At 63.0% G+C, this 13,610-nt stretch overlaps 1 protein-coding gene across 8 annotated transcripts in view; it reads left to right on the top strand.

Annotated features, from left to right (window-relative positions):
• The window catches only part of STIM1 (stromal interaction molecule 1), a 73,875-nt gene extending 60,495 nt beyond the window's left edge, over positions 1–13,380 (top strand). The window contains exons 11-14 of one of the 8 annotated variants that reach the window (XM_058019176.1): positions 2,385–2,451; positions 2,705–2,775; positions 5,156–5,174; positions 12,094–13,380. In XM_058019176.1, coding sequence (XP_057875159.1) covers positions 2,385–2,451; positions 2,705–2,775; positions 5,156–5,174; positions 12,094–12,646 — 710 coding nt within the window. In that variant the 3' untranslated portion in view covers positions 12,647–13,380. Of the gene's footprint in view, positions 1–2,384; positions 2,776–4,950; positions 5,175–12,093 lie in introns of those variants that run through there. The other 7 variants (XM_058019179.1, XM_058019174.1, XM_058019178.1 and 4 more) reach the window with 7 other exon arrangements.
• The last annotated feature ends 230 nt before the right edge of the window (positions 13,381–13,610 follow it).

Here is a 13,610-nt window from a genome sequence, read left to right as displayed (position 1 = left end):
GGCTGGAGAGATCCCAGGGAGCTTTGCAGGCAGTTCAGGGACTGGTGCTGGAGCTCCAAAGGACGTTCCCGTGTGGTTCCCCAAACCAAGGGGAACTGGCAACCACAGGAGAATATTTCTCAGGTTGAGGGGGTCCCTGATCAGTCACAGTGGTCGTGGAACAGGCTGGGAGCTCTGGGGCCAGAGTCGTCAGTTCAGGCATAGGGGAATCAGGCATGAATCCTGGAAAGTCCGGGTTGGGAGTGACCCTAAATCCACCCAGTGCCACCCCTGCCATGGCAGGGACCCCTTCCACTGTCCCCAGTGTCCAGCCTGGCCTTGGGCACTGCCAGGGATGCAGGGGCAGCCCCAGCTGCTCTGGGCACCCTGTGCCAGGGAACGATTCCTCATTGCCAATATCCTCAACCCCAATATTTTCAACCAACCAGGGAACTGCCCCTGGATCCCTGGCAGTGCCCAAGGCCAGGCTGGACACTGGGACAGTGGGAGGGGTCCCTGCCATGGCAGGGCTGGGAAGAGGTTATCTTTAAGGTCCCTCCCAACCCAATCCCTGAATGATTCCATGCTGCCAGGGCTCTGCTCCTGGTGCTGCCCGTGCACAGTGAACTGAGCAGAACTGAGCTCTGTGAGTGGAGCTTCAGGTGCCTACACTGACCTGCTCACCTGGGGCTCCTGCTTTGGGCTGTGCAGTCCCAGCCAGGCAGCAGGACTGGAGCCATGAGGGCTGTGAGGGTGAATGGCCCTGGAAGTGCCCCGTTCTTGGCTCTCCAGGAGCCGGCTGGTGGCTCCAGGTGGGATGAATCACACAGAGCCGCTCTCTGCGTCAGGCAAGATGCTCAGATAAGGTGTTCAGAGGCACCTACATCAGCAGTGCTGGAGTTCTCCATGGGCTGGGCATTAATCCAGCATGTTCAGCACCAGCTTAAAGCTGCTTCTGCATTAAACAGGCCTTAACTGCTGGCACGAGGTGTGACAGTGCTGGTGGCACGGGGACAGTGGGATGGTGCTGCTGGGATGGTGTCAGTGGGACTGGGATGGTGTCAGTGGGGTGGTGCTGCTGTGGTTGGTGCCAGTGGGATGGGGATGGTGCCAGTGGGGTGGTGCTAATGGGGTGGTGCTGCTCTCATTGTGCCAGCGGGCCAGTGCCAGACCTGGTGGAGCTCCATAGGCTGGGCTGGGCTATACCCTCACTCTCTCCTGGTGGAGCTCCATAGGCTGGGCTGGGCCATGCCCTCGCTCTCTCCTGGTGGAGCTCCATAGGCTGGGCTGGGCTATACCCTCACTCTCTCCTGGCGGAGCTCCACGGGCCGTGCCCTCGCTCTGTCCTAGTGGAGCTCCACAGGCTGTGCCCTCGCTCTCTCCTGGTGGAGCTCCACAGGCTGGGCTGGGCCATACCCTTGCTCTCTCCTGTGGAGCTCCACAGGCTGGGCTGGGCCATACCCTCGCTCTCTCCTGTGGAGCTCCACAGGCTGGGCTGGGCCATACCCTTGCTCTCTCCTGTGGAGCTCCACAGGCTGGGCTGGGCCATACCCTTGCTCTCTCCTGGTGGAGCTCCACAGGCTGGGCTGGGCCATACCCTTGCTCTCTCCTGGTGGAGCTCCACAGACTGGGCTGGGCCGTGCCCTTGCTCTCTCCTGTGGAGCTCCGCAGGCTGGGCTGGGCTATACCCTTGCTCTCTCCTGGTGGAGCTCCACAGGCTGGGCCGGGCTATACCCTCGCTCTCTCCTGTCGAGCTCCACAGGCGGTGCCCTCGCCCTCTCCTGGCAGAGCTCCGCGGGCCTTGCCCTCGCTCTGTCCTAGCGGAGCTCCACAGGCTGTGCCCTTGCTCTCTCCTGTGGAGCTCCACAGGCTGGGCTGGGCCATACCCTTGCTCTCTCCTGTGGAGCTCCACAGGCTGGGCTGGGCCATGCCCTCGCTCTCTCCTGTGGAGCTCCACAGGCGGTGCCCTCGCCCTCTCCTGGCAGAGCTCCGCGGGCCTTGCCCTCGCTCTGTCCTAGCGGAGCTCCACAGGCTGTGCCCTCGCTCTCTCCTGTGGAGCTCCACAGGCTGGGCTGGGCCGTGCCTTTGCTCTCTCCTGGTGGAGCTCCACAGGCTGGGCTGTGCCCTCGCTCTCTCCTGTGGAGCTCCACAGGCTGGGCTGGGCCGTGCCCTTGCTCTCTCCTGGTGGGGCTCCACAGGCTGGGCTGGGCCATACCCTTGCTCTCTCCTGGTGGGGCTCCACAGGCTGGGCTGGGCCATACCCTTGCTCTCTCCTGGTGGAGCTCCACAGGCTGGGCTGTGCCCTTGCTCTCTCCTGTGGAGCTCCACAGGCGGTGCCCTCGCCCTCTCCTGGCAGAGCTCCGCGGGCCGTGCCCTCCCCTCACTGTCCCCCCGTGTCGTTGCAGCTCCGGCCTTGCCCAGCACAGTCCGGCAGCGCCTGGTGGAGCCGCAGCACGGCCACGGATCGCAGAGGTTGGTAGAGAGTCTCGTGCCGGGGCAGCCCGAGGCGGGCCCCGTGGCCCCGCTGCGCGCGGGCCGAGTGTCCCTGCGCCGAATGCACAGCCTCACCTCCGGACAGTCCTTCGGCTCCGACCCGCCCGGCTCCAGCCCATCGCCTGCCTCCACCTCCTCCACCTCCTGCTCCTCATCCGCCACCACCGCACCTGCTCCTGCTTGCCATGTCCACCCTATCTATTACCATCACACCACCTCTTATTTCCTCCAGATGGATTCCATCCCCGACCTGCCCCCTCCTGATGTCACCTCTGGAGTTCGCTGTCGCACTGGGAGCTTTGGGTATATTGCTGTTTCTTTTCTAGCTGCCTCCTGCCTGCCGTGCCTCGGAGCTGACGCTTGCTGGGGTGCTCTTTCTCTCACCTTCCTCCTGCCCTTTTCTTTTGGGCCTCTGTTCCATGATTTGTCCACTCTTGTTCCTCCTGCTGCTCTCCCGAGCCGCTGGAGCCTCTCAGGAGGATTCCGTGGGCCATCCCCACACCCAGGGGCTCAGAGGGGGTGTTCCCGAGGGGCTCTGCTGCTGTTTTACTGCAGCTGAGCAAGTGAGAATTCCCAGGTGCTCAGTGTTCCCTGAACAAGGGGGTGTGAGGAGGTAACAGAGCTCATCACCAAACCTGACCTGATTTGAAGCCTGGACCTCCCTGGGGTCCTCACAAGTGAATTGCAAAGGGAACCTGATGGGTGAGGACCACCAGGTAGCAGCTGGAGAAGTCTAGGTTGTTTTCAGAGGTGCTAGAGTGGCAGTTCAGGAATGTGTTCTGGAGTGACTCCCCCTCGGGTCTGTAGGGATGATGGGGTGTTTTGGCCAGGGAATGTCTGAGGAGGGAGCTGGAGCTGCTCCTGTTGGCTTTAGCTTGGTCCCTTTCAGTTGGCTCTTTGGTACCTCCTCAGGACTGGTTATCCTCTCTCTGTCCCTCAATGCCAGAGCTGTCCCAGTTCATGGTGCTGGTGACAGGGAGCAGCAGGAATCCTGCCTGGTGCTCCAAGCCCCTGACAGGAATGCTGTGTGTCCCAAGCACAGGGTCAGGCTCCTGGGGTGGCATTCACCCCAGTGACATCCCACACATCCTGGTCCCACAGGGTCAGGGGTGCAGCCAGTCCCAAGGTGTTGTGGCCCTGTGGGATCCCCCTGGGGCACTGGGGTGTGTGCCCGTGGCCTCAGCTGTGCCAGGCACTGGATGCAGGCAGTGGGGAGGCTGTGATGGGCCAGGGAATCCTGTCCCTGCCAGGTCATTCCATCTCTGTTCCATGCTTTCTCCATGGCAAAGTTAAAACCAGTCTGCTGACCCTCAGTACTGGGAGCAGACTGCTGGGAGAAGGCTGCAAGTCCCCGGGTGAGGCAGAGGAGAGGGGAAATGTCCTTCCACCATCATTTCTCCAGGCAGGCAAACATTCCCAGTCACCACATCTTCACCCATCCCAACACAATGTCCCATTATCCCCTTGCCTGTGGGTCCCCTGCCCTCAGGTGCTGGGATCTCTCCTGGCCTTGTTCACAGTCTCTGGTTTGGATGTTCCACCCCCTCCCTGCCCTGTGTCTCCAAGCTGAGCAGCCCCAGGCACATTCTGGGGTCTGGAATACTGAGAGGGAAATTGCTGCACCTGATCCACAATGGAGAATTAAAGAGCAGCATCTCAGTTAATTCAGTAATGGTTGGTTGGGGATGATGAGAAGCAGTGTAATTAATTAACTCCTACCAGTGGGAGCTCAATTGCAGCTGTCCCAGTTGGACTGGTAAGAGCTGGGAATGCTGCTGGTCCCTGCTTCCATTGCCTCCCTGACTCTGCAGGAGGGAGGGCTCACCTGGCAGCCTGGGGCTCATGTCCTGTGTCCAAAACAGCTGTTTAAATGTGATTTATTTCCACTGAGGCCCGTGGCACGTGGAATTCCTGCCCAGGACACAGCCTGAGTCCCTGCAGACCCCCTGAGAGTGGCAGAGGGAAACAGGATCCAGTGTGAGGACCCCAGGAAGGGCAGGGGACGGTGCCAGAGGAGGGAATAAGTGGGGCCTGCCCTGGTCAGAGCCCAGCTGGTCACCACTGGGTGCCAGCAGGACTGTCCTGTCCCTGCTCCATGGCAAAGCCCAGCCGGTGATGCTGGAGAGGGGATGGAGTCAGAACCTCCCAGCTGGGACTTGCTCCAGCTGCACCTCAGCAGGCAGCTCCCCCGCCTCATCATCCCTGCTCAGGCCAGCAGCAGGAATGAGGAGCTGGGTGCCCAGGGATGTGGGTTTGTGGTGTGCTGATAACTGTTTTATCCAGCTGCATCACTAGCAGAGCCCGCTTTGAGGCACCCCTAAAGCGCCGCTGCCAGGCCGATGGATTGCTGCCCCTCCTTGACACCCCCGCTCCTGGAGGCCTTTCCTTACATCCCTCAGCCTCCTGGGGAGCTCAGAAAGGCCTTCAGGGAGCCGCTGCAAGGAGCAGAGCCCCAGAGAGTCCTGGCTCCCTTGGTAGGAGGAAAGTGCCACCCTGGGGCTGCCGGAGCTCTTTAGCCTCTCACACGCCCAGCAGAGCCCAGGCTGGGCAGAGCTGGCAGGAGAATCCTCTCCGAGGAGCGAGGCTGGGCATCGCTGTCTCCGGAGTCCTACTGGGGCTGTCCTGGCAGGGAGCCTCTCCCTCAACTCCTCACTCTGTGCTTCTCTTTTGCAATTGGCTGCAGAGGATCCGGCGCCAATAAGGTCAGAGCGGTTCCGGGCCCGAGGCGGCTGCGGGATCGGGGGGTCCCCGGGGGGAGAGGGGCTGGAGGGGCTGCGTGTGCACAGGGGTTTCTGCTGCCAGTGCCTGCCTCGGGTGCGCGGAACCCGCGGAGGTGCCGGTGTGGCACCAAATGCCCAGGCCCTCCTCCAGCCGGGAAGGGAGGCGGCAGCCAAAGCTCAGGGAAGGGAGAGATCAGGAACCCGGGGAAATGAGTAATTCACAGCTCAAGCAGGGTGGAAGGGAGGAAGCTGCTCTTGGGTGTGTGTTGAGGCTGTGCCAAGCCCAGCCCCACAGCAAATTTGGGACTTAGCCTTAAGAAAAGCCTTGGTCCCTGGTGCCCCACGCACGCAGCCCGGCAGCTGAGGATGCTCTCAGAGCCAGACACAGAGGGATGGGGCAGCCAGGGCTCAGAGCCTTGGTCCCTGGTGCCACACACACGGAGTCCGGCAGCTGAGGGTGCTCTCAGAGCCAGACACAGAGGGATGGGGCAGCCAGGGCTTGTGGCTGCTGCAGCACACCCAGGGCAGCTCCTGGGCCATGCTGGGCTGCACCCCAGCAGGAGCACCCAGAGAAATCCCTCATGGGCTGCAGGGCTGGGGGAAAATAGGTGTTTGTTCTCCATCCTCCTGCTGCTCCTCCTCCACTCCCAGGCTTCCTGTACTCCAGGCTTTCCTTTTCCATGCTTTGCTCTCTGCTTCTTTTGTCCACCATCCCCATCTCCTCACCCTCCCTCCCTCCCTCCCGGCTCGGGTGGATCCTGGTGGGGTGGGAGGGAGCCAGGAGGAAGCAGATCCATCCTGCCTCAGGCAGGGTCACTCGGGAGGTGCTGGGGTGCCTGGATCCATGGAAAAGAGCAGGGAGCACTGCTGGCATGGAGGAAAGCTCAGGATCCCAGGTAATTCCCTGTCCAGTTGCTGCTCTGTGGTTTCCAGGAGGGATGAGCTGTCAGGGGCTCCTGCTGCTCCACAAAAACACCTCCTCTGATCCCTGCCTGGGATCCCATCAAAGGCCACTGTCCTGAGATAACTTTTCCTCTTGAAAGTGTGCTGGAACAGTTCAGGAGCATAATCATGGAAATCAGTGGGATATAGGCCAGGCCTTGCTGAGCCTCATCTGGGATGATGGCAGTATCCTGGGAATGCTCTTTCCTCCCTGTTGTCCTGGCATGGACTCAGGACTGTCCACTCCTCTTGCTGTGAGTGTGATCCCAGGAATCCTGTCCCTGCTGTTGTGCACTTCCTTGTGGGAACCACCAGGAAAAGGCTCATTTGGGGCTGAAGAAAATCCCAGAAGTTCCTGGCTGCTGATGTTCAGCTCCCAAAATCAGCCCGTGGGTACCCCAGCAGGAATGCAGGAGGGCCCTGTGCCTGTGCCAGGTGTCCCTTGGATTGTCCCTGCTGTGGTGGCTGTGTCTGTGTGCCAGGATGTTCCCAGAGCCTGGCACAGCAGGGTGGGCACTGCTGCTGCTCTGGTGGGTGCTGCTGTCACCAGCACTTCCCTGTGTCCTTCGGGAATATTGTCCTGACTTACAGCTGGAGGATTGTGTAGAGCAGGGCAGGAATATTTGGGAATTGTGTGCTCTTGGGCATCAGCTCCTTCAGCCTCCCTGGGTGAGCCCAGAGGGCTGAGCTGGGGCTCCCAGGAGGTGGAACCCGTGTGGTGCACCCACTCCAGGGTGAGGATCCCAGAGAACAGCCAGCCCAGGAGGGGGGACACGGACCCTGTGCTGCAGCCACAGCGGCTCCTGGAGGGGACACGGTGGCCCTGGTGTCACCGAGGCCCTGCCCACTCCTGCAGTGTGGGACCAGCTGTCCTGGGATCAGGTTCCCACTCTGCTCTCCAGACAGAAGAGCCTCGTGGAGCAGAGCATGGCTCTCCATCTGCTGTTGTCCTTTGCTGCAGCGGCTGCCAGCGCTGCTTCGGTCCCTGCTGCACTGAAACCTGCAGGAGAGGGAGCAGCTCCACGGAGCCCAGCAGGGAGCACTCACCCTCCCCACACAGCCTTGGAGTCTCCTCAGTTGAAAGGAAATCCATTTTCTCCTGTATTTGCTGCCCTCTTGCTGTTAGAAAGGATTTCTGCCACAGACCCTGACCCGGATCTCTCTCTCCCTGTGGGACTGTGGCAGCCAGAAGGGACGGGCTGCATTTCTGGATTTCCTGGAAAAGAAGATTCCCTGGTGGAGCTGGGGCACTGCCTGTGAAGGGAGCGGGTGTTCCTGTGCCCCCATCCCCAGCCAGGGCACACAGGGCCCCTCAGGGCTCTCCCCCCCCCTCAATGGGTCCAGAGTGGGCCCTGCATTCCTGCCAGGATCCCACCCTGCCTGGCCCTGACCCTGCCTCTGCCCAGCACCGTTCCTGTGCCAGGTTCTGCCCCACAGCCTGGCTCCTTCTCCAGCCCTGGCCACTCCCAGCCTTGGGCTGGTGCCAGCCCCTGCAGCCAAAGGCTGCTTTGTTCTCCTGGAAAGAGGCACCTGCCAGGGCTTTATGAAGCTCACAACTGGAACTGGGTGTTCTCAGCAAGGGCTCAGCATGTGCAGGTGAGGGCTTCTGCCCCCTTCCCTGGGAGAGGAGTGTCCAGGCAGGAGTTCCAGCAGGAATTCCCCTTTGCAGGTGTGGTAAGCCACGAGTAGAAACATTTGGGAAGGGCAGGAGATTCCCGAATTCCCTGAAGGGGCTGGAGGCTGCCATGGCAGTGACACTCTGTCTGCAGGCACTGACAGCATCCCCAGGTGTCCCAGCCCAGGGCTGTGGGTGTGTCCCCGTTTTGGGGGTCAGCTCCAACACCCCGAGTTCAGCCCCACTGTTCATGGCTGCTGCTGCTGCCCAGTTACCCCAGTCATCCCAGTTACCCCAGTCGTCCCAGTTACTGCAGTTCCCCCAGTGACAGCCGTGGGCCATCGCCTGTGACAGTGACCTCCTGCAGTGTCCCCTGGTGGCCCGGGGAGCTGGGTGTCCCCACACATGTGATGATGTCCCTCGGAGGGCTCCAGCTGCCCACTCAGAACCCCTGGAGTGTTCCCTTCTCCCAGCAGCTCACCCGGGATGTGGCTCAGACACTGGCCAGGCTGGGCTCCAGCAAGGACAAGGACAATGCCAGCCGTGCCCAGGGCTCTTTGCTGCTGGGCAGGAGGAGAGCTGAGGTGTCTGCACAGCTGTGCTCCCCCAGCAGATCCAGGGCTGAGTGCCAGCCACCCACAGGATCCCCTTTTCCTCTCTGTGTTCCCTGGAGCTGCTGAAGGAGGGCCTGGCTGTATTCCGTGGGTTCTGTTAAAGGAATGCTCTTGTTCCAGCACGAGGAGAAGGTTCTGGGCCTGTCCCAGCACAGCCAGGACTCCAGCATGGGCCAGCACTTGGTGGAGAGCATGAGGAGGCCAGGACTGGAGCCAGTGCCGGGAAACATCATCAGGGACAGGGATGCATGGACAGGGATGCATGGCAGGGACACAGGGATCCAGGGACAGGGATCCAGAACAGGGACACGGGGATCCAGGGCAGGGACACTGGGATCATGGGACAGGGATCCAGGGACAGGGATCCAGGGCATGGACAGAGACCCAGGGCAGGGACAGGGATCCAGGACAGGGACACGGGGATGCAGGGCAGGAACAGAGAACCAGAGAAGGGACACTGGGATCCAGGGCAGGGACAGGGATACAGGGACAGGGACAGGGATACAGGGACAGGGACAGAGACCCAGGGCATGGACAGGGATCCACAACAGGGACAGGGATCCAGGGCATGGACAGGGATGCAGGGCAGGGACAGAGACCCAGGGCAGGGACAGGGATCCAGGGCATGGACAGGGATCCAGGGCAGGGACAGGGATCCACAACAGGGACAGGGATCCAGGGCATGGACAGGGATGCAGGGCAGGGACAGGGATCCACAGCAGGGACAGGGATCCAGAGCATGGACAGGGATCCAGGGCATGGACAGGGATGCAGGGCAGGGACAGAGACCCAGGGACAGGAACAGGGATCCAGGGCATGGACAGGGATCCAGGGCAGGGACAGGGATCCACAACAGGGACAGGGATCCAGGGCAGGGACAGAGACCCAGGGCATGGACAGGGATCCAGGGCAGGGACAGGGATCCAGGGCATGGACAGGGATCCACAGCAGGGACAGGGATCCAGGGCATGGACAGGGATCCAGGGCAGCCCCAGCCCGGCAGTGACACGGAGCTGGTGCTGTGGGCACACCCTGCAGGGAAGGGATGGGGCATCCAGAGGCACCTGGGCAGGATGGAGAGCTGGGACCGTGCCAGCCTCGTGCAGCTCAGCAGGACCAAGGGCAGGGCCTGCAGCTGGCTGGGGGCAATGCCAGCACAAACAGCCTGAGGGGAATGGACTGGGAGCAGCCCTGGGAGAAGGAGCTGGGGATTGGTGGGAGAAGCTCCACAGGCCCTGGCCATGAGCACTGGGACCTGAAATCCCTGTGCCTGGGCTGATCCCACAGAGTGGGCAGCAGGAAAGGGATTGGGATTGTGTCCCTGTGTCCCACAGGTGATTTCCCAGCTGCAGAGCTGCCCCAGCACAGGGAGGAGCTGGAGCTGCTGCAGAGCCCAGAGGAGGCTCCAGGATGGGCAGAGGGATGGAGCAGCTCTGCTGGCAGGAAAGGCTGGCACAGCTGGCATTGTTCACCTGCACAGGAGAAGCTTTGGGCTGAGCTCAGGGTGGCCTTGCAGGGCCTGGAGGAGCCCCAGGAAAGCTGGAGAGAGACAATTGCCAGGGGATGCAGGGACAGCACACAGAATGGCTTTAAGCTGGAGGAAGGCAGGGTTAAATGGGACCTTGGCCATGAGGAATTGTTCGCTGGCAGGGTGGGCAGGCCCTGGCACAGGGTGCCCAGAGCAGCTGGGGCTGCCCCTGCATCCCTGGCAGTGCCCAAGGCCAGGCTGGACACTGGGGACAGTGGGAGGTGTCCCTGCCATGGCAGGGTGGCACTGGATGATCCTCCTGGTTCCTTCTCACCCAAACCAGTCTGGGATTCCTGAACATCTCTGCAGTTCTCCCTGCATGTCTCCAGCTCTGTTGAGGAGGTTTTCCCTCGTCTTGCTGGACTCTTTGGCTGCCTCCAGGCTGATGGTGATGCTACTGTAGGAGATGATCTGGGGGCTCTGTGCAGTGCCAGGCAGGTTTGGTGACCCATGTGCAGGGGTCTGTGCCAGGAACAGAGATCAGGGGAGCTCCAGGGTGAGGGACAGGTCAGCACCTCCCACCTCTTCCCATCCCCTCTCTCGCTTCTCTTCCTCTGCTCCTTTCCTTTCCATTGCCTCCCATTGCGCTGCTCCCTCCTGTGCGTGGGCAGGGCCGGGGTCCCTCACCCATCCCCTGCTGGGGGCAGCTCTGCCCGTGCCCTGGGGTCCGTGGGCAGGGCCGGGGTCCCTCACCCATCCCCTGCCCAGGGGGCAGCTCTGCCCGTGCCCTGGGGTCCGTGGGCAGCACTGGAGCCCCTGGTTTGGCTGTCTGGGCACGCTGGCACCTGCACAGGGGCCCTGGGGAGGGGGCCAGCAGCATCCAGCCGGGAGGAGCGAGCTGTGACTTGTCATTTCCCTCGTGCTCCTGCCTCCCACTCTGCAGAGGGGCTCCGGAGCCCCGTGGGCCGTCACTGGTAGGCACAGGCTGGGCACAAACCTCGTGCAGCGGCGGGGCTGGGCATGGCTTCGTGTGGGCATGGCCAAGCTCCAATTCCTCCCGCCGGGATTGGAGCTTGGCACCGGCTGAGCCGGGCATGGGGCACGGGCGGGGGCTCGGGGGGCGCGGGCACACACGGATGGGGCAATGGCTGAGGGACCCGCGGGGAATCTGGGGGGAGCTGGGATCCATGGGGAGGATGGATCCCATCACACACTGAGGGATCCATGGGGAGGATGGATCCCATCACACACTGAGGGATCCCTGGGATCCATGGGGAGGATGGATCCCATCACACACTGAGGGATCCCCCTGTATCCATGGGGAGGATGGATCCCATCACACACTGAGGGATCCCCCTGTATCCATGGGGAGGATGGATCCCATCACACACTGAGGGATCCCCCTGTATCCATGGGGAGGGATGGATCCCATCAGACACTGAGGGATCCCTGGGATCCATGGGGAGGGATGGATCCCATCACACTCTGAGGGATCCCTGTATCCATGGGGAGGGATGGATCCTAGCCCAGACTGAGGGATCTCCCTGTATCCATGGGGAAGATGGATCCCATCACACACTGAGGGATCCATGGGGAGGATGGATCCCATCAGACACTGAGGGATCCCTGTATCCATGGGGAGGGATGGATCCTAGCCCAGACTGAGGGATCTCCCTGTATCCATGGGGAGGATGGATCCCATCACAGACTGGGGTATCCCCTGGGATGCATGGGGAGGGATGGATCCCATCACTGAGGGATCCCCTGGGATCCATGGGAAGGATTGAGTCTCCATCCCTGTTCCATGGCCTCGCTCCCTCGAGCTGCTCGAGGTGATCCCCCCACCCGGGGATCTCCAACCCTGGGCACACAGAGGGGCCGAGCTGGGGCCGGGTGGGCAGGGGTTCAGGGGCTCAGTGCCAGCCCCTTGGGGCCGGGCAGGGGCTCAGGGGTTCAGGGGCTCAGTTCCAGCCCCTCTGGGCCGGGCAGGGGCTCAGGGGTTCAGGGGCTCAGTTCCAGCCCCTCTGGGCCGGGCAGGGGCTCAGGGGCTCAGTTCCAGCCCCTCTGGGCCGGGCAGGGGCTCAGGGGTTCAGGGGCTCAGTGCCAGCCCCTCGGGGCCGGGCAGGGGCTCAGGGGTTCAGGGGCTCAGTGCCAGCCCCTCGGGGTCCCTGGGTGCCCTCAGGCGCTGCTGCCATCCGTGTGTGCCGGGCCGGGCCGGGCCGGGCGGGCACTGACCGCTCTCTCCCGCGCTCTCCACCGCAGAGATTTAACTCGCTGCGACTCCGACTCCTCCATCCCGCACCTGAGCGACCACCAGCGTATCCCCAGCTCGGCGCCCAAGCTGCTGGCTGCCCGGCCCACGCTGCTGACCAGGTCCATGGAGGAGGCTGTCCCCGCGGCGCCGGGCCCCGGCGCGCCCACGCCCAACGGCGGCAGCCGGCACGGGGAGCCCTCCGCCCTGGCGGCCTTGCAGGAGCGGCTGCCCGAGAGCCCCATGGCGATGAAGAAGATGATGACGGTGAACCACGGCATGGAGAAGTCCTCCAGCCTGGGGGAGATCAGCCACCACCCGACGGGCGGCAAGCCCAGCCACTCGGATTCGTCCCGGTCGCACAGCCCCAGCTCCACCGACCCCGACACCCCCTCCCCCATCTCTGACTGCCGGCCCAGCGGCGCCAGGAACACCCGCATCCCGCAGCTGGCCGCCAAGAAGAGCCCGGGGGACGAGGACAGCAGCCTGACGGGCGACGAGGTTGACCTCGGCCAGAGCAAGAAAAAGTTCCCCCTAAAGATCTTCAAGAAGCCCAAGAAGTAGGGGGGGAGCCCCCCGGACGCGTCCCGCCGGGCCCGGGGCCGGCCGTGCACCGGGAACGCAGCGCGGCCCCGGCTCCCTCCGCTCCCCGAGTCACCCCGGCGCCGGCACGGGAGGAGCTATTTAAACTTATTTATTTCCTCATCTCCGAGACGAGAAGCGCGACGCCGCCGGCTCCCCGCGAGAAGAGCCGCCCCTGCCCTCCCTCCGACCGCTGCGGTCCCGGCTTTGCTGTGCATGGCTTCCAGTTACTCCTGCTCTGCTCAGCCACGCGGCCTTTGGGTTTGGTTTCAATGTGGTTTTATTTTTTTTTTTTTAATTTTATTTTTTATTATTGTTATTGTTTTCCTGCCTCCTCCGACTGTTCCCCAGGCTGAGGGCGGGCCGGGGCCGCTCGGCGCTGCCCCCGGGTGACTCCGCTCGCAGCGGTTCTCTCTCCCTCATTGCTCCGAGTCACTTTCCCAGCCTGGCTGCGCCCCTGGCACGGGGATCCCGTCCCGAGCAGCTCTCGCTGCGCAGGAGCAGGGGAGGACTCTGCCCTTGCCGCCGGTACTTGTGTGCTCCCGGTGCCGCCGGGGGCCGCGGGGACGGGGCTGTCCCCGCACTGCCCTGCCCGGTGCCCGGGGAGGTCGGGACACGGGGCAGGGACACGCCTGGCCCAGCTGTGCTTCCCTGGTGCCCTGCACTGCTCCGAACCCACCGTGCCCGGGACCTGGCTGGGGACCCTGGTGACAGGGACAGGGGCAGGGAGGGAAGGGCCCTGGTGACAGGGGCAGGGAGGGAACCACCCAGACAGTGAGGGAAGGGCCCTGGTGACAGGGACAGGGAGGGATGGGCCCTGGTGACAGGGGCAGGGAGGGAAGGCTGTCCCGAGGGATGTGGGTGCAGAGCCAGGTCCAGCCGCCACATCCACATGGAAAGGAGAAGGCTCCCGGGAGCAGGGCCTGTCCCGTGTCCCCTGTCATGG

This window comes from Melospiza georgiana, chromosome 2 (genome assembly GCF_028018845.1).
Source record: "Melospiza georgiana isolate bMelGeo1 chromosome 2, bMelGeo1.pri, whole genome shotgun sequence".
In the NCBI taxonomy this organism is placed as follows: domain Eukaryota; kingdom Metazoa; phylum Chordata; class Aves; order Passeriformes; family Passerellidae; genus Melospiza; species Melospiza georgiana.
The sequence above is the reverse complement of the archived record's forward strand: the minus strand, read 5'-3'. Positions and strand labels throughout refer to the sequence as shown.